At 46.3% G+C, this 23,093-nt stretch overlaps 1 protein-coding gene across 2 annotated transcripts in view; it reads left to right on the top strand.

Moving 5' to 3' along the window:
• UACA (uveal autoantigen with coiled-coil domains and ankyrin repeats) overlaps positions 1-23,093 on the top strand; it is a 134,729-nt gene that overhangs the window by 90,869 nt on the left and 20,767 nt on the right. For both annotated transcript variants that reach the window (XM_068275071.1, XM_068275072.1), the window contains exons 3-13: positions 7,209-7,297; positions 11,626-11,690; positions 16,250-16,307; positions 18,161-18,231; positions 18,656-18,762; positions 18,872-19,053; positions 19,738-19,775; positions 20,713-20,772; positions 20,872-20,979; positions 22,573-22,605; positions 22,699-22,797. In XM_068275071.1, the coding sequence (XP_068131172.1) occupies positions 7,209-7,297; positions 11,626-11,690; positions 16,250-16,307; positions 18,161-18,231; positions 18,656-18,762; positions 18,872-19,053; positions 19,738-19,775; positions 20,713-20,772; positions 20,872-20,979; positions 22,573-22,605; positions 22,699-22,797 (910 nt within the window). The remainder of the gene's footprint in view (positions 1-7,208; positions 7,298-11,625; positions 11,691-16,249; positions 16,308-18,160; positions 18,232-18,655; positions 18,763-18,871; positions 19,054-19,737; positions 19,776-20,712; positions 20,773-20,871; positions 20,980-22,572; positions 22,606-22,698; positions 22,798-23,093) is intronic.

Raw genomic sequence — 23,093 nt, 5'->3', positions numbered from 1 at the left:
AGCATACCAGACCAAGATGGAGGAGCAGAGGATTGACTTAATGGTGGCGGTGTAGAAGTTGGTCAGGATTTCTTGAGTCATGCCAAACTTTCTCAGCTGGCGGAGGAAGAAGAGTCTCTGCTGGGCTTTCCGTTGGGTGGCAGTGATGTTAGGCTTTCAGCTGCGATCACTGGAGATCATAGTACCCAGAAGCCGGGCGCATGGCACCCTGGCTACCTTGGTGCCGTCAGTGTAAATAGGGGCCAGGGGGGGGGGGAGCAGACTTCCTGAAGTCAATGATGAGCTCCACGGTTTTTGCAGTGTTGAGCACCAGCCTGTTTTCCTTGCTCCAGTTGCAAATACTCTCCACCTGTTGGCGGTACTCCCGGACATTGTCCTTGGTGACAAGGCCAATGATGGTGGTGTCGTCGGCGAACTTGATGACCTTTACAGAATCGGCCTCTGATCTGCAATTGTTCGTGTAGAGGGAGAACAGCAGTGGTGACAGGACGCAGCCTTGGGGAGCACCTGTGTTTGTGATCGTTGCTTGTGAGTGGATATCGCCCAGTCTGACGACTTGGGACCTGTTGGTGAGAAAGTCTGTTATGCATAGTAGAAGGCTTGGGTGGACTCCGAGTGCAGCAAGGTCCCGTTGGAGAATGCGTGGGCAGATGGTATTGAAGGCTGAACTGAAGTCCAGGAGGAGTATTCTGACGTACGTGTCTGGCCTGTCCAGGTGGTCGTTGGTGAGCTCCAAGCATATATTGATCACATCATCCGTGGAACTGTTTGCCCTATATGCAAACTGGTAGGGGTCTAGGACGGGTGAGGTAGAGAGCTTGAGGTAGGCTAGGACTGCACGCTCCATGGTTTTCATGATTACGGACGTCAGGGCAACGGGTCTAAAGTTGTTGAGATCAGAGACCCCTTGTTTCTTAGGGACAGGTATGATGGTGGACCTCTTAAAGCATGTGGGGACCTTGCCTTCCTCCAGAGACTTGTTGAATATGGCGAAGAGGGTGGGAGAAGGTTGTCGACAGCAGGTTTTCAGGCAGGCTGGAGACACTCCATCGGGGCCAGAGGCTTTCCTGGCATTAAGTGTTGATAAGAGGTGCAGGACCTCAGCTTCGCTCACCACCGAGGGCGAGGGCAGGTTGTAGTTTACCGGGCACAGAGGAGGGGTAGCTGGAGCCGGGTTCACCTCCGATCCTCCCTGTTCCTCGAACCTGCAGTAGAATCTGCTGAGTTCTTCTGCTAGTGTCGGGCTGGGTGTTGCCTGCTGGGGTTGGGGCTTGTAGTTAGTGGCGGCCTTCAGCCCCTTCCATACGGCACGTGAGTTATTTGAGCGCAGGTTGTGTTCCACTCTTTCAGCATACTCTTTTTTTTTTTTTTTTTTTTTTTTTTTTTTTTTGGCAGCTCTCCTCTCTCGATTGAGGTTGTTTCTCGCCCTTCTGTAGTTCTCACGGTTGCCGGACCTGTGCGCAGCCTCCTTGCGCCTCCGCAGCTGCCATAGTTTGTTGGTGAACCACGGCTTGTTGTTCGGGGTACAGCTTGAAGGATTTTGTTGGTACACAAGAGTCCTCACAGAAACTGATGTATGAGGCCACGTTATCTGCCCATTCATCCAAGTTTGGCACTTCCAGGGCCATCCAGTCGGTGCATTCAAAACAGGCTTGTAGTTTGTTTTGCCTCGTTCGACCAGACCTTGATGGACTTAGTGGTGGGTTTAGCTGATTCCAGGCGTCTCCTGTGGGTGGGGATAAGGTGGATGAGACAGTGATCCGAGCAGCCAAGAGCTGCTCGAGGGACTGCTTTGTATGCATCCTTCAGTACCGTGTAGCAGTGGTCCAGGGTGTTTGGGCCTCTGGTGGCGCAGGCTACATGCTGGTGGTAGCGTGGCAACTCCTGGCGCAGGTTGGCCTTGTTGAAGTAACCTGCGATGATGAACAGTGAGTCCGGGAGGGATGTCTCCCAGTGCGAGATGGTCTCGCTTAGGACGAGAAGGGCAGATTTGGTGTCTGCATCGGGGGGGATGTATACTCTGGCAAGGACATAGGAGGAAAACTCCCTTAGTGAGTATGGCAGCCTACAGTTTATTAGCAGTAGCTCCAGGTCTGGAGAGCACTTCCTAGCGAGTATCGTTGGGGGGGGGGGGGGGGGGTGCACCATGAGGAGCTGATGTAGAAGCAGATGCCACCCCCTCTTTTTCCCAGAGAGGACAGGGTCCCGATCCGCTCGTATGATGCTGAAGCCCGGGAGAAGGAGGGCGCTCTCGGGGATGTCCTCATGTAGCCATATTTCCGTGAGGCAGAGGGCCGGGGTGTTACTAACGAGGTCTCTCCTGTCGCAGAGGAGGCGCAGTTCATCCAATTTGTTAGGGAGGGATTGGGCATTTGCCAGGAGGACTGAGGGGATGGCTGAGCGTAGGCCCTTCCTCTCTAACGTCACTCGGGCACCAGCACGGCATCCTCTCCACCCCTGGCCTGACCGGAGTCTCATGGCTGGGTCCAGGACTTGTCGTATGTGGTCCCAGACCAGAGTGGTCAGGAGCCTGGCTTCAGGGGGAGGAGGACCCGGTGGTTCCCACCCTAGGAGCTGTTCTCTGGTATAGGTGGTGCCTGTGGCGGCGGGCGGTCTAGGAGGGCCGTGGCTGCTGGTGGGACGCCAGCGGGGGAGCATGGCATTCTGGTGCCTCCAGGCTGGTCTCAGCACCCCAAGCTAGCGTGGCACCCACTAGGCCCAGGGATTAACCTGGCCTGTGCAAGGGCAGATCCTCACACGGGCAGTGCAGTGCAGACCATCACCTGTGCAATGCTTAACAGCCCGAACTGAAGCAGTGCAAAACAGTCCATCACATGCGCCGTGCAATGCAGTCAGTCACATGAGCAATACAGTCCATCACATGAACAAGTGCAGTACAGTCCGCATGAGTAGTGCAATACAGTCCGTCAAAGCAGTGCAATACAGTCCATCCCAATACAGTCCATCACAAGAGCGGTTCACTGCAGACCATCACATGAGCAGTGCAATAAACTTCCAACACATAGGCATTGCAATACAGTCCATCATATGATCGGAGCAACACAGTCTATGACATGAGCAGTGCTAGAATTCCCAACCCATGAGCAGTGTAAAACAGACCATCCCACGAGCGGTGCAATAATAATATTCTATTATTAATAATAATGTTTCACGATTGCAAAATAAGTCTTACTAGAAAATTGCTTTGTGATTCTGAAGTAGAGTAGCTCATCCCTCTCCCTTTACCTGTTGTATACAGTGAGTGCGTTCTTCCCCAGCATCTGGCCATCTACCTTTACATTTTGTACTTCAAATATACCAAGCTACTATTTTATTATTTGCTATTTACATAGCGCCAACATCTTCTGCAGCACTTTTAAAGAAATTATATTCCTGTAATTCCTGTCCCTCAGAGGAGCTCACAATCTGATCCCTACCATAGTTATATGTCCATTTTAATATAGGGCCAGTTTAAGGGGAGGCCAATTAACATATGTCTGTTTTGGGGATGTCAGAGGAAACTGGAGTGCCTGGAGGAAACTCATGCAAACACTGGGAGAACATACAAACTGCAGCTAGAATATTTGAACTGGGGACCCAGTACTGCAAGGCAAGAGTGCTAACCACTGCCCCTCCGTACTACTATTGCCTTGTGCCTCAGTCTTCTCCCTCTCCCAGCTGTACACTGAGTGTTACCGACTTCCATCAATGCATGATCATATATGCATATATTCTGCTTCCTGACAAATTACTGCCTTCCTGTGGAGAGTCTCTGTTCCCCCAACGTACACATGTGCAAGTATATGAAAGCATTTGAATTACTCAGGTCATAATTCATGCTCTGAAGGTACAAACCTAAAGCTATTCTTAGAAGCTTTGCCATTCAACATTACGGATGTGCAGCGATCTGCTGTCCCTTCAGTAATACATTGAAGCTCAGATTGAAGGAGAACTGCAGTTTATGCCTTAGGCTGTGATATGTGACTATTTATGTATCTGTCCGTGATTCTAAAACTTCAGAAAAATATATTGCCATGCCCAGAATTAGTTTCCTAGCCTTGAATAACTTGCCCATTTATGGACAGAGGAGTAACTGAGTGGCTGTGAAAGGTGAAAACACAATAAATCTCCAGTAATTCAATCCAGGAATAGAGCATAAATGCTATCACACAAGAGGTGGTAAACTTCCACACGGCATTGTGTGACTGTCTCCATGCATCTTCACCGGACAGGATACAAGGCCATCAAAGGGCTAGCGGCCAAACTTTACAGAATTAAAGTCAACTCTGACCAAGGGCTCAGCTCACAAAGCATTACCGCATGCAGTGAAGCAGAAAAACGCTGATTTTATGGAACATTTCACAAAGATATTTGTGTCCATTCACAAAGGCTGTTACCACATGGAAAACTAAAATTACCAACTAGTGGGGTAAATTACTGACTAGTGAGGTATATACCTCATAAATGCGGTAAAACAAGTGAGATGTGTATCTTACAGCTCCATGCTGGAGATAAAATACTGATCTGTTATTGGTAAGGTTACAAAAGGATGTTAAAGGACACCTGAAGTGAGAGGGGTATGGAGGCTGCCATATTTATTTCCAGTCCTCTTAGACTGCAGAGTAGTATCTGGATCCCACACCTGAACCAAGCATGCAGTTTGCAACTGAAGTCTGACGATTTAAGTGGTACACACGCTCTATTGGCAGGAAGGACGGGTCCGTCAGACCCTTCCGCTGAGCGGATCGTTCAGAAACAGCCTTATCAGTCTGCCGACAGACTGTACACACACTCTACTGTTGCTGGGCGGGCTCTACTGTCGCTGGAACGCCCGCCCATCGGAAGGGTCTGATGGACCTGTTGTTCCTGCAAATAGAGCGTGTATACGAACCTTAAGTCAGACTTTAGTGATAAATGTCTGATCTGCATGCTTGTTCAGGGTCTATGGCTAAAAACATTAGAGGCGGAGGAGCAGCAGGACTGCCAGGAAAGTGGTATAGATAGGTTTAAAACAAGCTGTTTCACTTACCTGGGCCCTCTGCACGCCCCCAGCAGCTGTCCTGTCCCACGCCAGTCCTCCGCGATTTTCCGTTCTCCTGCCGCCAGCTGCTTTCGGTTTCGTCGCCGGGCCACTGCGCCTGTGTGGCTCTGGCCACGCGTATCCTCCGCGTTCCAGTTCACAATAGAGCAATTGCAGACGAGAACACGTAGAAAAGATAAGCTTGGCATGGCTGCGCTGGCCTAGACTTACAAGTCGAGGAGTGGCGGCAAGAGAACGGAGGCTTGTGAAGGACCGGCGAGGGACAGGACGGCTGCTGGGGGCTTGCAGAAGCTCCAGGTAAATGAAACAGTTTGTTTTAATCCTATCTACAGTTCTGCTTTAAGTAAGAAGTAAATATGGCAGCCTCCATATTCCTTTAGGGCAGGGATGTCAAACCGGTCCTTCGAGGGCCGAGATCCTCACACATTTTTGATACAGCTCAAATGAATTGATTGCTCTGAATCAGGAAAGGTGTAGTCCATCAGGTAGAAGACATTCCTCTTTCTCAGTCCATCCTAAACACTGGCATGGATCTGGCCCTCCAGGCCTGGAGTTTGACACATGTGCTTTAGGGTCAGGTGAAGGAAAGAATAGGAAACAGAGGATTCTGAAAAGAGGAAAGAAACAAAACTATTCATCAAACATGGGGTAGCAGGCATGTGTAGTAGGCTCTCCTCATGCCCACCTCTCCCCATTCTCCTCCGTCCCCCTCTGTTAGGTTCTAGTAGCCTCCAAAGCTACTTCTGGGTCAGGAGGGTCGATGAACAGTGCGCAGGTGCTGCCAGGCGACACGTGTAATTGATTCCGTGGCCGGGAGCATCACAAATACGTAGTACGCATGCGCACATCGCTCCCAGCTGTGCAATCAAGTTTTTGTTGATTTTATGCAGCCTGCACTTGCTCTTTTCTTGTCATGGTAGTAAAACATGCTTCCTGTATCATACCTGGCTTTCATCCCCATACACTGCAGTAATCCATCAGATATCAAATGAAATGCCGCATTAAGTAAACACCTTTGTGAATTGTCATAAAGTGCTGAACTATTACCACATGTGTGAAAATCTTTATTGCATGAGATGATGTACCTCACATAAAGTTTTTACCAAACAGGTCTTAGTGAAGGGAGTCCAAAATCATTTGTCCTTAGATAATGAGCAGGGGTTAAAGGACAGCTGTAGTGAGAAGAATATGGGGGCTACCATATTTATTTCTTTTTAAACAATGCCAGTTGCCTGCCAGCCCTGCTGATCTATTTGGCTGCAGTAGTGTATGAATCACATCAGAAACAAGCATGCAGCTAATCTTGTCAGATCTGACAATGTCAAACACCTGTTCTGCATATGCTTGTTCAGGGTCTATGGATAAAATAATTAGAGGCAGGAGAGCCAGGCAACTGGTATTTAAATGAAATAAATGTCAGCCTCCATATCCCTCTCGCTTTAGTTGTCCTTTAAATTTTCTGTGGTTGTTTTTACAGAGTCTTCACTGCTGAGTTTTTGCCTATATGCTACATGGACCACTATTATATGGATCAAGAACTAAGTGAATCTGTCCGTTGTTAACAGTCAGCAGTGAAAACCTGACAAATGTTGTCACATGTTCCCAAAACTTTTTTAAATATACATTTATTAGATGAAAAAAAAAAACAGTTTATTTCAGTTACTGGGGAGATTCACTCATCATGCCACAAATGACAGGAAGTAAAAAGAAATTGTGATAGGGGTCCACAAAAAGAGCAGGCCGACCCGACAGTTCTGCTCTTTTCCAACTCAAATAGAAAAAAAATAGAAAAGGAGAACCAGGAAAATCAAAATAGCAATATATCCTTCTGTGTTATCAAACCTTATGGGTTTCTATTTATTTCTCAGAGTGACTCAGAAGTCGTAGAACATATAATTTTTCTTCCTTGTTGCTTCCTGTTCTGTTCACAGAATGGTGACTTATTAATGACTAATGTATAGCTGGCGTCACAGAGCAATCTATGGGAGGGTCCTGCCTATAAACCTGGGCTGGATATGTGCATTTGTTTGTTTATTTTAAGGCCAGTGTTAACATAGTAAATCACACCTATACAAAGCATTATATATTGGCTTGGTAGGACGCTATGTTGATTATTAATTTACTACCATGTGTAATTCTTATGGTTTGTTTGTTTTTTCCAAATTAGATTCCATGTTGTTGCCTCCAAGGGTCACTTGGAGTGTCTGAACACCATTCTGTTGCATGGAGTGGATCTCATAGCTCCCGATGCTGCTGGTATGTTGAGTTCATTGTTAACCACTCACCACTTGTGTAGCAACTGTGAACTCCTTTGAAATTGCAGAAACCACTTGCTCTAGCTGTGCAGACCTCTTTTCCTGCTCTGCCAGCCAGAGCTGTGAAGCAGGAGTAAGAGAAAAAAATGTTATACAGGTAGTCAACTTACGAACACCCAATTTTTGAACAGCCCGCTGATATGAGCGGCACAAAAATGGGAGATTTTGATTGTGAGAATGTCAATTTTTTTTCGCCCCCCCAAAAGACTGTGTAGTTTGAGAAATTGTATTTACAAAAAAAAAGTTTTTGTTTTTTTGTTTTTTTTTTAAACTTGTAAAATGACATTTTGCTGTAGTACACTGATGCCCTCAAAGGGGCAGAGGTGGCACAGTGTAGGTGGTACAGAAGGAGACACTGAGAGCACAAGGGGACAGAGGTGGAACAGTGGGGGTAGAGGGGTGACACTGAGGGCAGAGGTGGCACAGAAGGGAGCACTGGGGGCATATAGGAGGTACAGGGGACAGGTGACATTGTGTTTCTACTTCTGGACAGATTCAGGTTGAGAATAACCCTACGGTACCCATCTTGTTCGATAGCCTTCATGGCACTCTCCTCTGTACTCTCCTTCATGGCAGGAACACGGCTGACTCTTCTGCCTTAGAATCACAGCATCAGCCTGGAGTAGCTGGGTCAGCAGAGCTTCTGTCAAAAATAGACTACACATCCATCACTTCTGTAACTGAGAGCTGAGAAGGTGGTGTCTGCATTGTCAAAATTACCACACCCTCATCTATCAGCAGAAGAAATGGTAACCAGGGGGAAGCTACCGCATACTATGAACAGACAGGCTAGTAAGCTGTATGCCTGACTTGGGTATGGTGATTACAAGGCTCTCAGTAGATTTCTTAATCTACTGAACCTGTCATTCATTAACCCTTATATTCCTGCCATGCCACCCATAACTTTGAATTAGGAAATATGTACCATTTGTTATAGGTAAAAGGGGGATATTCTCAATAGACTCAATATCTCCTTCTCTGTTGAATTGATTCCCAAACAAATGCAGTAAAAAAAAAACAGAATCCCCAAGTCCGAAATCTAATCTGGTTTCCCGGTTGAGAGAGGGGGTATTAGGCACCAAAAATGGAGGGTGAGGTTTAGGGTTAAATCTACTAAAATATCCACTCAGCATCCAACTGATGCAGTACTGCTTATACATGCACATATGGTAGACTGCATTTTATATTAAATAAATGAACATTTGCACCAAATACACTACTTGTGATGGTCAGCACCAGTAACTGCATCTGCAGACAGGCAGCGGAGAGCAGAGCTTGGCAACGCTGCCACCCACTAGTGGCATATGGAGCGCCACAGATTCCTTTGAGTGAATGCAGCTGCCCAGCTCCTCCACTATTAAAAGCTAGCCGAGATGTGCGACTTATGGAAGCTGCCATATTTGTTGCCTTTTAAACACTATTAGTTGTCTGGCAGTCCTGCTGATCTTCCTGGTCAGTAAGGCCTAAATCACACACTTGAAACAAGCATGCAGATAATCTTGTCAGATTTGTCATAAATATCTGATCTGCATGCTTGTTCAGGGTCTATTGCTTAAAGTATTAGAGGCAGAGGGTCAGCAGGGCGGCCAGGCAGTGTGCATAAATTAAAAGGAAATAAACCTGTCCGCCTACATATCCCTCTCACCTTGGGTTCCCTTTAAATCTACCTGTATGCATTTTCTGCACTGTGCTGCATGATATTGTGGATGATGTGAGCGGCACAATGTGTGTGCATACAGAGCTCAAACAGCAGGTAAGATGCAGTGCTGGGCAGTGAGTGTCCCTCTACACCACCCCTATTGTGAATAGGTCTTTATGCTGCTTGATTTTGTTGACATTTAGTGCTAGGTGATAACTTCTGTATAACTGGGATGACAGTATCCCCATAAATCTAAATTATGAGCTGTAGAGGATGTTGGAGAGAGGGATGGGCAAATCAAAATAAAGCAGCTTCTGTCTGCAGCACATTGTCATATCTGCTTTCCTCTGCTGGAAAAATAAACATGTGGCGGAGAGTTCAGGCGGTGACTTTCTGTGTCTCTGCAGATTGGAAACACATTAAACAGAACTGCCCTTCTCTGTTCCAGTAGAGCTTGGCAGTCCGCCAGGAAAGATGGGCTCATATATGGAAGTGTTTGAAAGAAGGGTGCTCTTAGGGCCCGTTCAGATCACAAATGCGGATGGCCATGCGTGCGGAACGCGTGCGGACCGCAACGCGTACAAACGCATGGCCCTGCGTTTGTGTGCGTTGCGTGGCTGATCCCATCACTGAAAAGTGAATGGGACAGCCACGCGTTTTAGCAAAATCTGCGTGCAGCATGCGTTCCCGGACCGCACAGGTCCGGAACGCATGCAGTGTGAACATCAGACATTGCACTCTATGCAATGTCTGATGTCGTGCGTGTCGGCCACCTGCACGCGTTTCCAAAACGCGGCTGGAAACACGTGCAGTGTGAACGGGCCCTAAGGGCGCGTTTCCACTTGAGTGGAAACCGCCGCGAATCCTCAGAGTTTCTGCGGGGAAACTCTGCTATAGGGTGCAATGGTAACGCCGGACGAATCGCTACCACTAGCGATTCGTCCGGCTTTTCCATCCGAATCGGCGCGGGAGGCTGCGGATCCCATAGCCGTGCATGGTACAGCTGATGGGCTTTGTGTGCTTTCCCCGCAGACCCGGAAGAGCCGGCTCGCCGACGCGCGCCGCTCTAGTGAAATCGCACCCTTAAACACTCCAACCAGTTTGGTTCTTCCATTAGTTCATTACAACGCCAATCCTACAAAGTAGCTCAGTAACAGACACAATTCCAACAGATTCTTAAAGAACCATATACACATTGTTACTTTAATTCTTGAAGCCAATTAGGTCCTCTGAGATTCATCATAGGTGTAATGGTGGGGGTAGTTAGTGCTTTATGTCGGTGTATACTGGAAGGAGTGGTGCTGAAAGGAGGATGTTTTTCCATTCCAATATCACCCACATTGGAATAAAAGTAGTAAACTTCCATCTTGAACTCCCATAGGTAATAGCGGGGACATTTAGTGGGCTTACTAGAAAGCTTGCCTGTTCTGACTGATTGTCATGTCTAGGAGAACTCAAGGAGAAGCATGTGATTTGTTTTCATCAGCTGATAGATGTGCAAAGCTCTGATTTGCTGTGATCACATCCTGCTTTAGCAAATGACCATGACTAGCAAATCAGAAACTTGCATATTTGTTACCTGACCAAGCTGATCAGGTTACTCCACGAGTTCTAGGCATGGCCATCACTAGTTCTGAGATATGTATAACTTCACTAGCAGACCCAAGCCAGTTTAACCACCCTGGCGTTCTGATAAGATCGCCAGGGAGGCTGCGGGAGGGTTTTTTTTAAATTAAAAAAAAACTATTTCATGCAGCCAGCTGCATGAAAGCCCACTAGAGGGTGCTCCGGAGGCGTTCTTCCGATCGCCTCCGGCGCCCAGAATAAACAAGGAAGGCCGCAATGAGCGGCCTTCCTTGTTTTGCTTACACCGTCGCCATAGCGACGAGCGGAGTGACGTCATGGACGTCAGCTGACGTCAGACGCATCCGATCCAGCCCTTAGCGCTGGCCGGAACTTTTTGTTCCGGCTGCGCAGGGCTCAGGCGGCTGGGGGGACCCTCTTTCGCCGCTGCTCGCGGCGAATCGCCGCAGAGCGGCGGCGATCGGGCAGCACACGCGGCTGGCAAAGTGCCGGCTGCATGTGCTGCACTTTATTTGGGGCAAATCGTCCCAGCAGGGCCTGAGCGGCAGGCTCCGGCGGTACTGGACGAGCTGAGCTCGTCCATACCGCCCAGCTGGTTAAAAACGGGCACTAGGGTCTGTTTCTCGCCCCCGCCGCATGTTACTGTGCATGCGTGTACGCCCGCCTGGCTCCCTGGCCCCGTCGTCCTGTCTCTGGGGCTGGGCCCAAGCTACACAGGGACAGCGTGACGCAGGGGCACAGGGGTTTTATTAGAGGATAATGGAGGTAGAGCTTCACTTTGTAAGCTATGACAGCACAGTACAATGCATAGTGTACTGCTACTCCGTAGAGTCACACAGACCAACCCCGTTCACACTCAGAACTTCAGATTTTGCATTGCTTCTTTCAGTGATTGTATTTTGCCATTCTCTTTCCAGGGGATGGAGGGGGGGGGGGGAGGCCCGGCAAAATGTGAAATTTGCATCGGGGCCCATAGCTCCTTAGCTATGCCACTACCTCTACATCTAAAGAATTGTAAATTACAGCTGTGTCTTTTCTTGTGTCAGGGCGAAATGCATTGCATCTGTCAGCAAAGTACGGTCATTCCCTGTGTCTTCAGAAACTTCTGCAGGTAAGTAGCACTTACAAATGTCACAGCTGCTGGTCTGTTTTGTAGAAACCTTCACACGTGTTGTACACAATTTTGCATGCTCATCATATGTGCCCCCCTGTGTATCGGCATATTTATGGGCATGTGTGACCTAATCAACTGTGTCATGCTGGCTGGAGATTAACCAGGGCTGCCAGCTGCTTGTTCTGGTCTTTCCAATGGTGGTTCCTCACCATTCGCAATAACCCTCTTCACATTCGTAGCAGACCCCTTACCTTGGATTTACTGGTATATGTTTAGTATAGTAGTCCTATAAGTCTGTAGGTATATATAGGTAGTTTTTCTTTAGAACTCAATTAAGAGTTTTTTTTTTTTGTTTGTTTTTTTTTGCTAAAATCTATTTTCTGCAAAATAACTATTAGATTGCCAAACCTCAAAATCTAAGGTACATGTTAAAGAAGTTCCCTTCCTCCCACTCCAAGACAAAAACTTAGATCTCCTGTATTTGGTTATTTTCATTTGATGAGCAGGAGAACAAGGATTTGTAAGAAGAGAAAAAGTGAGAACCCTAAAGCCCAATATTGTGTAGTACCTTCGATATTCACAATGTATTGTATAAGAATGTGAAATTATACTCACAAGCATGGGTTACCACATAGGAAACCACTGTAATCACAGGTGGGGAGAATTGTTACCTGACCCCACTCAGGTTTAAGAAGTCGCTTTTTGTAGATAGGAAAAAAGACAGGGTAACACCCCTCCACCTAGGGTGAACTAGATAATATTGAAAATTATGAATAGAGGCGCCAAGGTAGAATAAAAAGTCTAAAAACCGTTTAAAAATGGGGAAGTAGTGGACTTGCCTCCCTCAAGGAAATACCAACAGGGATTCGTTATTTTAGATCAAAAATAAAATGTATTAAAAAGCTCCACTTTGCGAGTAAAGCTTTTTAATAAATATAAAATAACGAATCCCGTTGGTATTTCCTTGAGGGAGGCAAGTCCACTGCTTCCCCCTTCTTAAACGGTTTTTAGACGTTCTTATTCTACCTTGGCGCCTCTGTTCAAAATTTTCACTATAGGAGAACAAGGATGTTTCATATGGCCGGAAAAAACCTGCTTGAAGTATCACCGGTTGGGATGTGCTTCTTATTTATCTGTACAGTGACAGTCACAGCAAACTTTTTTGTTTTTCTTGCCTGAACAGTGTGATAGATCAGGTGCCGTATAAACTCTCCCACAGGGAATATAAACAACCCTACCATTAAGCCATGAAGTGCTAATGCAAATATAAACATACCAGGGGAACAACACTGATAGTTTCTACCCCTGCAAGATCACCTAATTGAAGGAGCAAAATAATCTGACTACACAGTACAAAAACAAAGAAAAAAAATCTGAGACCATGGTTTGACGCATTAGTCTGACTAAGGCTACTATTATGCTGGGCATACACGGCTCGATTTTGCCGCTCGATTTTCCCGCTCGATCAATTCCCCACTCTATTCCACAGGCGATTCTCTTATCTTCCGCTCGTTTTTATCTTTTTCCATTGTGTTCAATGCGGAATAGAGCGGGGAAACGATAATGAAGTGGATCACGGGCGTAAACTGGCCGTAAATGCAACCATGTGCTGCGATTCAGTGGTGAATCACAGAGCATATATGGACACATCAGGCAGTGCAGTCTATGCACTCTGTGCTGTCCCTGCGATTGCGTTTCCATTGACGCTGCTGAAAATGCGCAGAGTTTGGGATCTAATAACAGAGTTCATTTCTTTAATGTTTTTAAACGGTAAGCTGTTCCAATAGAAAACAATAAAGGTGTTTTGATTTAAGGTTAAAGGTTCTAAACTAAAAACTGACCATGCTTGCACAATAAATAAAATTACATTTTAATATGACAACTACCATACAGGCTCCCAGAATCTCAAATGGAAACAAAATTGTTGAAAAATCGCATGCGTTTGCATTTTTCATGCATTTGTGTTTCTTATCCAATTTGTGTTTGTCATGCATTTTAGTCCAATTATCATTTTTTTTTTTTTTTTTTTTTTTTTAGAGATGGTAGGAAGCTGATTTTGCTGCAGCAACCCACTTATCAAATGTCTTAAACCAGTGCTGTCCAACTTCCTGGGCATGGAGGGCCATTTTTTTCCAGGCCACATGGTGGGGGCCGGCAGACCCCCCCCCCCCCCCTGCCAACGCCCCCCACCCCCTGGGAAGAAAATAAAAAAAAACTAGCAGCAGTTTCCCCACAAAATGCACTCAGATTGGCAGCAGATTTCACCACAAACTGCTGTCAGATTGGCTGCAGATGTCCCCATAAAATGCACTCAGATTGGCTGCAGATGTCCCCACAAAATGAAGTCAGATTGGCTGCAGATGTCCCCACAAAATGCTGTCAGATTGGCTGCAGATGTCCCCACAAAATGCACTCAGATTAGCAGCAGATTTCACCACAAAATGCACTCAGATCGGCTGCAGATGTCCCCACAAAATGCACTCAGATCGGCAGCAGATTTACCCACAAAATGCCTTCAGATTGGCTGCTATAATGTAATATTTCCAGCCCCCCTCCGCTCCCCTCGTTGCCCTGTGCTGCTGCCGCCGCCTCACCTCTTAGTTCTCCGCTCTGCTCCCCTTCGTTCCCCCGTGCTGCTGCCGCCGCCTCACCTCTTAGATCGGACCGGGCAGGAGATAGGAAGGAACCAGCCACACCAGCGCACGGTAGCCGCGCGGCGAATTTAAATGCAGGAAGTGACATCATCGGTCACGTCCAGCATTTAAAGTCCCCCGTGCGGCTGCCGTGCGCCGGTGTGGCTGGTTCCTTCCTATCTCTTGCCCGCCGCCGATCTGAGAGGTGAGGCGGCGGCAGCAGCACGGGGGAACGAAGGGGAGCGGAGGGGGGCTATAAATATAAATAAAATATTTTCTATTTATAATGCAGCAGGTGCAATATGGGCATGCATGGGTTCTCTTCATGCTTTAATCTTACTTGCCTTCCAACTGGCTATGGAGAGTCCCAGCCCAGACTGTGTCACACTATTGCCTAATGCAAAGCTGAGACAGAGGCATCATCATCGACTTCAGCCAAATCCTGATAACCTCCCCATTACCAATCCCCCCCCCCCCTCTCTTATCCCAGAAAATGATTGGAATTCTCTTATCTGACAGTTGTGTGACTAAATTATTGTGTTAAAATTAGGTCTGTTCTTAGCAGACCTCTCACCTAAAATCTTTGGAGATTCACAGATGCCAGGATTCAGCTTGTTTATGTACATAGCTTGCAGCATAACATGTAGAATATACATATGCAGAGATGTATTTACTTGTTGTGTCTTCTATAGAGTGCACAGCTAGTACTGCTGGTTCACGGTCATATGTGAGTTTTAAGCCCTGTTTACTCTAGCAAGGTAAACTTGCATTGTGTTACCCTATTTTGCCGCAAAAGCAATGAAAGTCTATGGAGACTTTCACTCTTATTGCTGTCCTTTGCAGTTCACTGTAAGCAGTGGCGTTGTTGGGGCTAAAGGTCCGGGCTCTAGCCACGAATCCCACCCACTGTGCCCCGTATGTCAGGGCACGTTACTGCCCTAAAACTCAGCAATGTCGGCATCTGTTGCTAAGGCCACTTTTGCACTTGAATTGTTTACATAGATTTACTGCACTTGTTCAATATGTTCTTGTCTACAGTGTGCTATTACGGTAGTCCTTATTTAATTGGAAGGTTTCTGAGCGTGCAGAATTTATTAATTTGCAATATATGATATGTTGCCACCCCTGCTATGCAAAAGTTACGTTCTTTGGTGTTAACGGTTTCAGCATTTGCTGTATGTAGAGTAACAGTTTGTTCACCGCACATGTGTGGTAATGGGTTCTGCATTTGACATATGGTGTAAACGTTTTCATAGGCACGCCCATTTCCTGGCACTAATATTGTGGCCACGCCTATTTTTCGCCGCATTCTCCCTTTATTCTTGGTGCCCCAGATCTTTTAGGAGCCTAGCAACGCCCCTGACTGTAAGTATCTGATTCGCCGGAAGGGCAACAGCACTTTACTGCAAGCACTGCGCTTAACTCAGTGCATGTAGTAATGGAAGTCTATAGGCGATGCACTACGTGTAAACGACGGGGCACAATGCGTTGGTGTGTGCATCCGCGGACCGATGGGAATCCTAGTGAAGTACTTCCTGCCTAACGGAGTATGTCACTGAGAAGGGGGTGGCCCTATGCATATGAATCTGTCAGCGTTTGTCATTTTTTGTGTTGTGGTGGGATAGTGTACTGGTTAAGGGATCTGCCTCTGACACAGAAGACCTGGGTTCAAATCTTGGCCATTTCTGTTCAGTAAGCCAGCCCCTTTTCAGTAGGAGACCTTGGGTAAGACTCCCTAACACCGCTACTGCCTATAGAGCACACCCTAGTGGCTTTGAGTCCACCAGGAGAAAAGCGCAATCTAAATGGTCTGCGTCTGTGATATGGCAAACCGTGAAACGGCCTAAAGCTTTCAGTGCTTTCTGTTTTATGTTCTCACATTTACAGTATTTGTTTTCTCAATCTGCTGTTTTTATTTTGCAGTTTAACTGTCCAACAGAGAATGTGGATCTGCAGGGGAGGACAGCACTCCATGATGCAGGTAATACAAGAATGATCCTGGAGGGCACTGGATGGTCCACATACAACTGACATGTGCAGGAGTGTGTTAGTCACCATGTCAGTGTTTTTGTATGATTTATTTTTTAATTATATAGCGATGACATCTTCTGCAGAGCTGTATATTCTATATATTTTATATTGTCTTGTCACTTAACTGTCCCTCAGAGGGGGTCACAATCTACTCCCTACCATAGTCATGTGTCCATATATGTATCGTGTAGTGCATGTAGCATAGTCTAGGGCCAATTTCGGGTGAAGCCAATTAACTTAGCTGTATTTTTTTTTTTTTGACATGTGGGAGGAAACCAGAGTGCCTTGAGGAAACCCACGCAGACACAGGAGAACATACAAACTCCGTGCAGATAGTGCCCTGGCTGGGATTCGGACAAGGGACCCAGCGCTGCAAGGCCAGAGCGCTAACCACTACGTCACTGGGCTGCTATAGTCAGGATGAAGGCACACCTGACCTGAGAGCAGAGCAGGATCATCCACCAGGCCCCCTAGGCAGCTGCCTGGGGCCTAGTGGGCATCAAGGGGCCCACCAGCCAATTTCTCTGACCTCTCTCCACTTTAGCTTACCAAAAAGACCTCAAGGCGGCCCCAAAACTACTACCTTGCCTAGGGCCCCATTACAGCTTAATCCATCTCTGTCTGAAAGGGATATGAATCTGCCATATTTATTCCCTTATAAACCATTCCAGTTTCCCGGCAGTTCTGAGGATCTCTTTGGCTGCAGTAGTCTCTGAATCACACGCCTGAAACAAGTATGCAGTTTTACAACTGAAGTCCGACTAAATTAAGGCCTTGATTCATCATTGTCTTTGCGATGACTTTTTCCAGTAATTAAATTGCCGAATTCGAAGTTTATCGATTTCTAGTTGTATCCATCAAGGTTTTTCTGCATTCGGTGTGACTTCGATAACAATTCGGTAACGTTTCGATATTTCCATTTTACAGCCGTAATTTAACACAAGGCCATAAGATTCCCGCGGAATTGTGGGTAAAAAGGCAGTCCTTTGAACACCACGTAGCAACATTCGAATAGGGCTTAACACCTGGACCAGGATTCTGGAAGTGGCTTGGGACAATCCCACAATTTCGCCAGCTAAGGCTTGATAGGAGCCTTTTCTGACAAAATGTAGTGCAGCTAGCAAATTAGTTAACCTTGGCACTGCCTGTGTTCTCTTACAAGATGATTCAAGAGAAATGCAGATGTCCTGTTACAGCAAATAAATCTATTCTCTTGCAAACTGATATGGTTCTACACCTTATACTTGCCCTTCTGCGCCTTTGAATCACTCTCAACTGATACATAACCACTTCAAATGGCTCCATCTTCTCTGTCAGCAATGATTTGACAGGAATCGCGACAGAGCAGTGAAGGAGATAACTAATCCTACATTTAACGCTAAACCACGCCCACTTCCATAAATTGCACTTTCTTACGTTTTATCGCATCATTATCGAATGATTACCGAATGCTCGCTAACAGCTGTAGATAACTTTGATGAATCCTGAAATCAATTTATCGACTTCGGTATTTTACATGCTTGTTCAGGGTGTATGGCTAAGAGGATCAGCAGGGCTGCCAGGCAGCTGGTATTAAAAGGAAATATGTCTGCCTCCATATCCCTCTCAGTTCTGGTGTGCTTTAATGCTCAACTGGGAGGAGTGGAGAGGGTTGTGTTAGACTTCACAATCTGGGGAGGGCAAGTGATGTTTCAGGTCTGTGTTGATGGCAGCATTAACTATAAGTGTAGCAGGGCTCGTTAGTCTATTTCAGAATGACCTGTTTGCCACATCTGTATCTCTAATGACTCTTCCTTTTCTCAGCCATGTCAGACTGCATTTCCAGTGTACAGCTTCTCTGTGATCATGGAGCTTCGGTGAATGCAAAAGACTTGGTAAGAAGTCAGGCATTCCTCTTACTTTCACCCACTCTCAAGGTCCGTACACACGCCGGACTTTAGGCAACGACGGGTCCGTCGTTGCCTCCCGCTGGGTGGGCGTGCCAGCGACAGTCCGGCATGTGTACGCTCTGTCGTCAGACTGATACGGCTGTTTCTGAGCGATCCGCCCGGTGGATCGCTCAGGAACAGCCGTATCAGTCTGACGACAGAGCGTGCACACGCCGGACTGTCGCTGGCACGCCCACCCAGCGGGAGGCAACGACGGACCCGTCGTTGCCTAAAGTCCGGCGTGTGTACGGACCTTTAGTCTTGCTTTTCCTCTGTCTGTACATCCACTGTCTCTGTCCTCCCACCCAGTCTGTAGTTTCATTGTGAACTGAAACATGAACAATGGTACTTGGCCCTTCTCTCTATGCAGGATGGTAGGACGCCACTCGCTTTGGCCACACAGATGTGCCGCCCAGCTATATGCCAACTTTTGATAGAGAAGGGAGCTGATGTTAATGCTCGAGACAAGCAGAATAAGTAAGTTGTGTTCAGAAATCATACGTAGCAGTCACCCACTATGGGGGTTGTGATATAGGGATGCCCTGGACTCTGTAGAGAATCTGTAAGCTATTTCTGTGCCATACAGGACACCTCTGATGCTGGGATGCGAGTATGGCTGCAAGGAGGCTGTGGAAGTCTTGCTGAGGACAGGAGCCGATGTTGGAATGGTTGACTCTTTGGGACATGATTGTGCTTACTACAGCAGAATCGGTGATAATCTGGACATCCTTTCCCTGATCAGGACGGCAGTAGAGAGCTCACCCCGAGGTGACCATATTTCTTCTTACCTCACCTCCCTTCCCTCTTACCAAGCTTCTTGCTAACAGTCTATGGCAGGGGTTTCAACAAAGTGGGCCAAAATTTAACACTAGGACCAATCTGTGGGCCAACCTCAATGTCCATTAGCCACCTCCCTCCCTTATAAACTTCCCTGGTGTCTAATGAGCAACCCCCACATATAGTTCATTTGTGTCTTGTGGCACCTCCTTCCACCCAGATACAGTTCCCTGGTGCCTAGTTTCCTCACCCCTCCCCTATACAGTTCTCTAGTGTCTAGTGGTCACTTTCTCACACCCCTAAGTAGTTTCCTGGTATCTAGTGGTATCCCTTCGCAACCCCTAAACATTTCCCTGGTGTCCAGTGCTTTTTCCCTCTCCCCATATGGCTGCCCTGGTGATCTAGGGTTTCACCTCTAATATAGCTTCCCTGGTGGTGTAGAGTGGGCCAAACATAATGCAAAGGGGGGAATGCACTTGCGGGCCAAATTTGATGGCTCTGCAAGCCAGTGTTTGACATGTATGGCCTATGGGATAAAACCTCTGTGCAGATGGTGGGACAGTCTTTCTGGATTTGAGATCCACTTGCTCGGTTGCCTGGGCTGTTGGCCAGAATGCTAAATGAAAGAGGTATAATTCCTGGAGGCTGATGCTAACTCATTCTTTCCTCCTTTAGGTGCTGAACAGTTAAGGACCAAGGTGTCTTTACGTGCGGTGAGTTTATTCCTTCGTAATGTCTACCCACTGGGCTTCTTTCACTAAAGTTGATCTGGGCTAGAGAACAGAGGTGTTCCTGAAAACTTGGCCAGGATTTTTTTAACTAAAGTTTTTTTCTTCAAGTTGCAAAACTTTATATATTTTCATACTTCATGTTAACCACTTCCGAACCATGGTAATTGAAATCTACTCCCTGTTTATGGCTGCTTATTCCTGCCAGGGCATAGATTTCAATTACCTCACGGACCTGCCGCCATCACCGATCGCGCTGCTCTCATGAATTTGCAGACCACTATGATGGCAGAGCTCTGAGAACCAGTCAGTAGCCGATTTCATTGGCTTTCATTGATCACTGTGTGCCAATCTCATTGGCTTATAGTGATCACTGGGTCAGCAGTCAATGGTATCTGCTCCGGACCAGATCACAGAGCTCTGCCGCCATAGCGATTAAGGCTTGTTGAGGTAAGATTTGCACATGCCTACAGTCACAGTGCACAACTTTAAACATGCAAAACAATGCAACCGAACGGGAACATTCGTAATCATAAGTTTGTCAGTGGTGGACACGTGGTGCATGGATGCATCTGCACAAAAAACGGAAGCGGCTGACGAACAGTTAAGTATACTGCTGTCAGCCGTACGTGTGAAAGACACACACGGCAACATTTCTGCCTGCTAGTTTGCTATTCCATCTGCATCATTACAATATTCTGGTTCACGTTTTCAATAGTGGCATTTTTTTATAAGGATTCCCACAATTCCGTGTATTGCCTCCAGCTATGAAGTGATGACTGTTTAGTCAACCAAGTTTCCTCTGTGCGTTTAATCATTAATGGTCTGTTCTGTGTTACTGCCATCCTTTGCTCTTCGCAGAATACTCATTTGAAGTTTAGTTATAGATCATTCCTCATTTTTGTGTGTTCTGTCCACACAGAAATGGGCAAAGGCTAATTCAAAGGAGGAGATGCATTCAAAGTCCAAAGACCAGACACAGGTGTGTACTTTTTTTTGTTTAAACAGTGTTTTATGATGGGAGAGGGGTTGTGACTTGCCTTGGAGTCCCCACACTAATTCCACACTTCCTTCATTTCAGGATTTGGAAGCCGAGAATGAAAACCTGCGAGAGAGACTGAAAAAGATGCAGCATGAGCATAGAGTGATGCATGAGCAAGTGGAGGGATTAGAGGCGCAGCTCCACCAGGTACATATCCACATGTAGCCAGCGCTAATTACAAGATCGCTTTATGATCTTCACTAATTACTTTTAATATGCAGGTGTATTAGGAATTTTATGTGTAGCTCATCAAACGGTTTATATATATACTCTATCAGGATGTGGGAGTGCTTGTGATGACAGGAAGGTCATAATCTATCCAGCTAGTGACAGCTTTGTAATGGGTTGGCATTCTGACTTTAAATATTGAAACCGAAAAATGTATTTTTTCTGATTTATAATGTTAACTAATTTGTCAATGGAACCCAAAAGATTTCAGCTTTGTTTGCAATATGCATTTATTGAAAATCTTAGAATAGAGTTAGTAACAGAACATTAAATGGAGATTCCAGTTTTGTTTATATACAGTATCTCACACAAGTGAGTACGCCTCCCACATTTTTGTAAATATTTTATTATATCTTTTCATAAGACAACGCTGAAGATAAGACGCTTTGATACCATGTAAAGTAGTCAGTGCACAGCTTGTATAACAGTGTAAATTTGCTGTCACATCACAGTAACTCAACACACAGCCACAAAAATAAACCTAAGATAAAATAAATAAAATTCTATATACCTGGGTCTTCCTCCAGCCCACTTCAGACTGCTTGGTCCCTCGCCGTCCTCCTGCGGCACCTGGATCCTCAGCAGTTTGGCCCGGTAATTCCTCTAGTCATCGCGTACTGCGCAGGTGCAGAAGACTCCTAGCTGTGGGAGCAGGATGGGGGTGCATGCGGCTTGACTGCACCTGTGCCAACTGACGGGATCGCCAAGCTGTGTAGGAGGGCGGCGAGGGATTGGTCAGCTTGAAGGGGGCTGGATGAAGCCCCAGGTATATAGTTTTTTTTTTATTGTTTTCATCTTTTGTACCCTTTATTGTCTAAGCCGCAGGAAAAAAAAGTGAGTACACCCCTAAGTGAAGAATGTCAAAGTTCTACCCCATAAGTCCTTTTCCCTCCTTGAGGCTTGTTACTTGCTAGTGTTACATCATCTCGGGTGTGAATGGGGGAGCAGGTGTGTTAGATTTGCTGTTATTGTTCTCATACGGGTCACTGGAAGGCTATGTTTCCACTGTAGCGTTACATTTTCACATCAGGAAAATCACATGCGATTGTTCTGAAAATGCATGTTTACCTCCCCCCTCCTCATTCCCCCCCCCCCCCCCCCCCTTGCTTTTTCACCCAGGAACTTGCCACCTGAAGTAAAACAATTTAGAAAAGGAGCAGCCACTTTTGCAGTTGATGTAAAAGCCTCTTCTCATAGCTGCTCCGTGTTGTGTATAATGTTGTGCTTACGAGTAAAACATCTGCTTCAAGTAGCAGTTGTGGAACTCTGATTATGCTGCAAGTTTTTTTGTAACTACAAATGGGAGGAAAAAGGTGACGGGACAAAACTGACTGTCAGCAGGAGACGGGAAATAGCGTATTTCTGCAGCTCCCCCAGATGGGAGTGTGGTTGGCTGTGCTTTGTACAGGGGAACTAGGTGGGGTTTCCAGCAGGGTCTGTGTTGATTGCTGCATAGAATAGGATTGTTCTATTGTGTCAGATGGGACTCTTTATGCTGTGTTCATATTACAGGAACAGATAATAACTGATGACCTGGAGAATGAGGTAAGGGCATTGCTTGGAACCTGCAGACTGCATTGTCCATTATGTGGCTTCCACACAGACTGCTTTATTTCCTTATCATTTCTCTAATCACAGAAGGAGGAGCTAAAATCCCTGTTCGAAGCTAAACAGAAAGAGCTGGAAGAAAGCTTGAAAAGTATGGAGAACTTGCGAGGAAAAATGAGATATTATGAGGTGAGTGAGAGATTCTCTGACAGACTGTTGGCAGGAAAACAGTGAAGTGTGAGCAGTGGAGAATAGTGAAAGGTGTCATTGTAGCATTTCATTCTCCTATATGTCTGCAGGAGGCAAGTAAAGATTATGTTGCAACTACTGTTACCTATGTATAAGTTACATTCCTGCTTATCACATGTGCCAAAATAATAACGCACAAAGTATCTACATGTACTTTCCATGAGTAGAAGATCCCTAAGGGCCATTTTTTTTATTATTTATTACCGGTACCTATACTCCATTGATATATGTATTAC

The sequence above is a fragment of the Hyperolius riggenbachi genome, chromosome 3 (assembly GCF_040937935.1).
Source record: "Hyperolius riggenbachi isolate aHypRig1 chromosome 3, aHypRig1.pri, whole genome shotgun sequence".
Classification (NCBI taxonomy): Eukaryota; Metazoa; Chordata; class Amphibia; order Anura; family Hyperoliidae; genus Hyperolius; species Hyperolius riggenbachi.
Note: the sequence above shows the minus strand (reverse complement) of the source record. Positions and strands in the feature narration are given on the sequence as shown.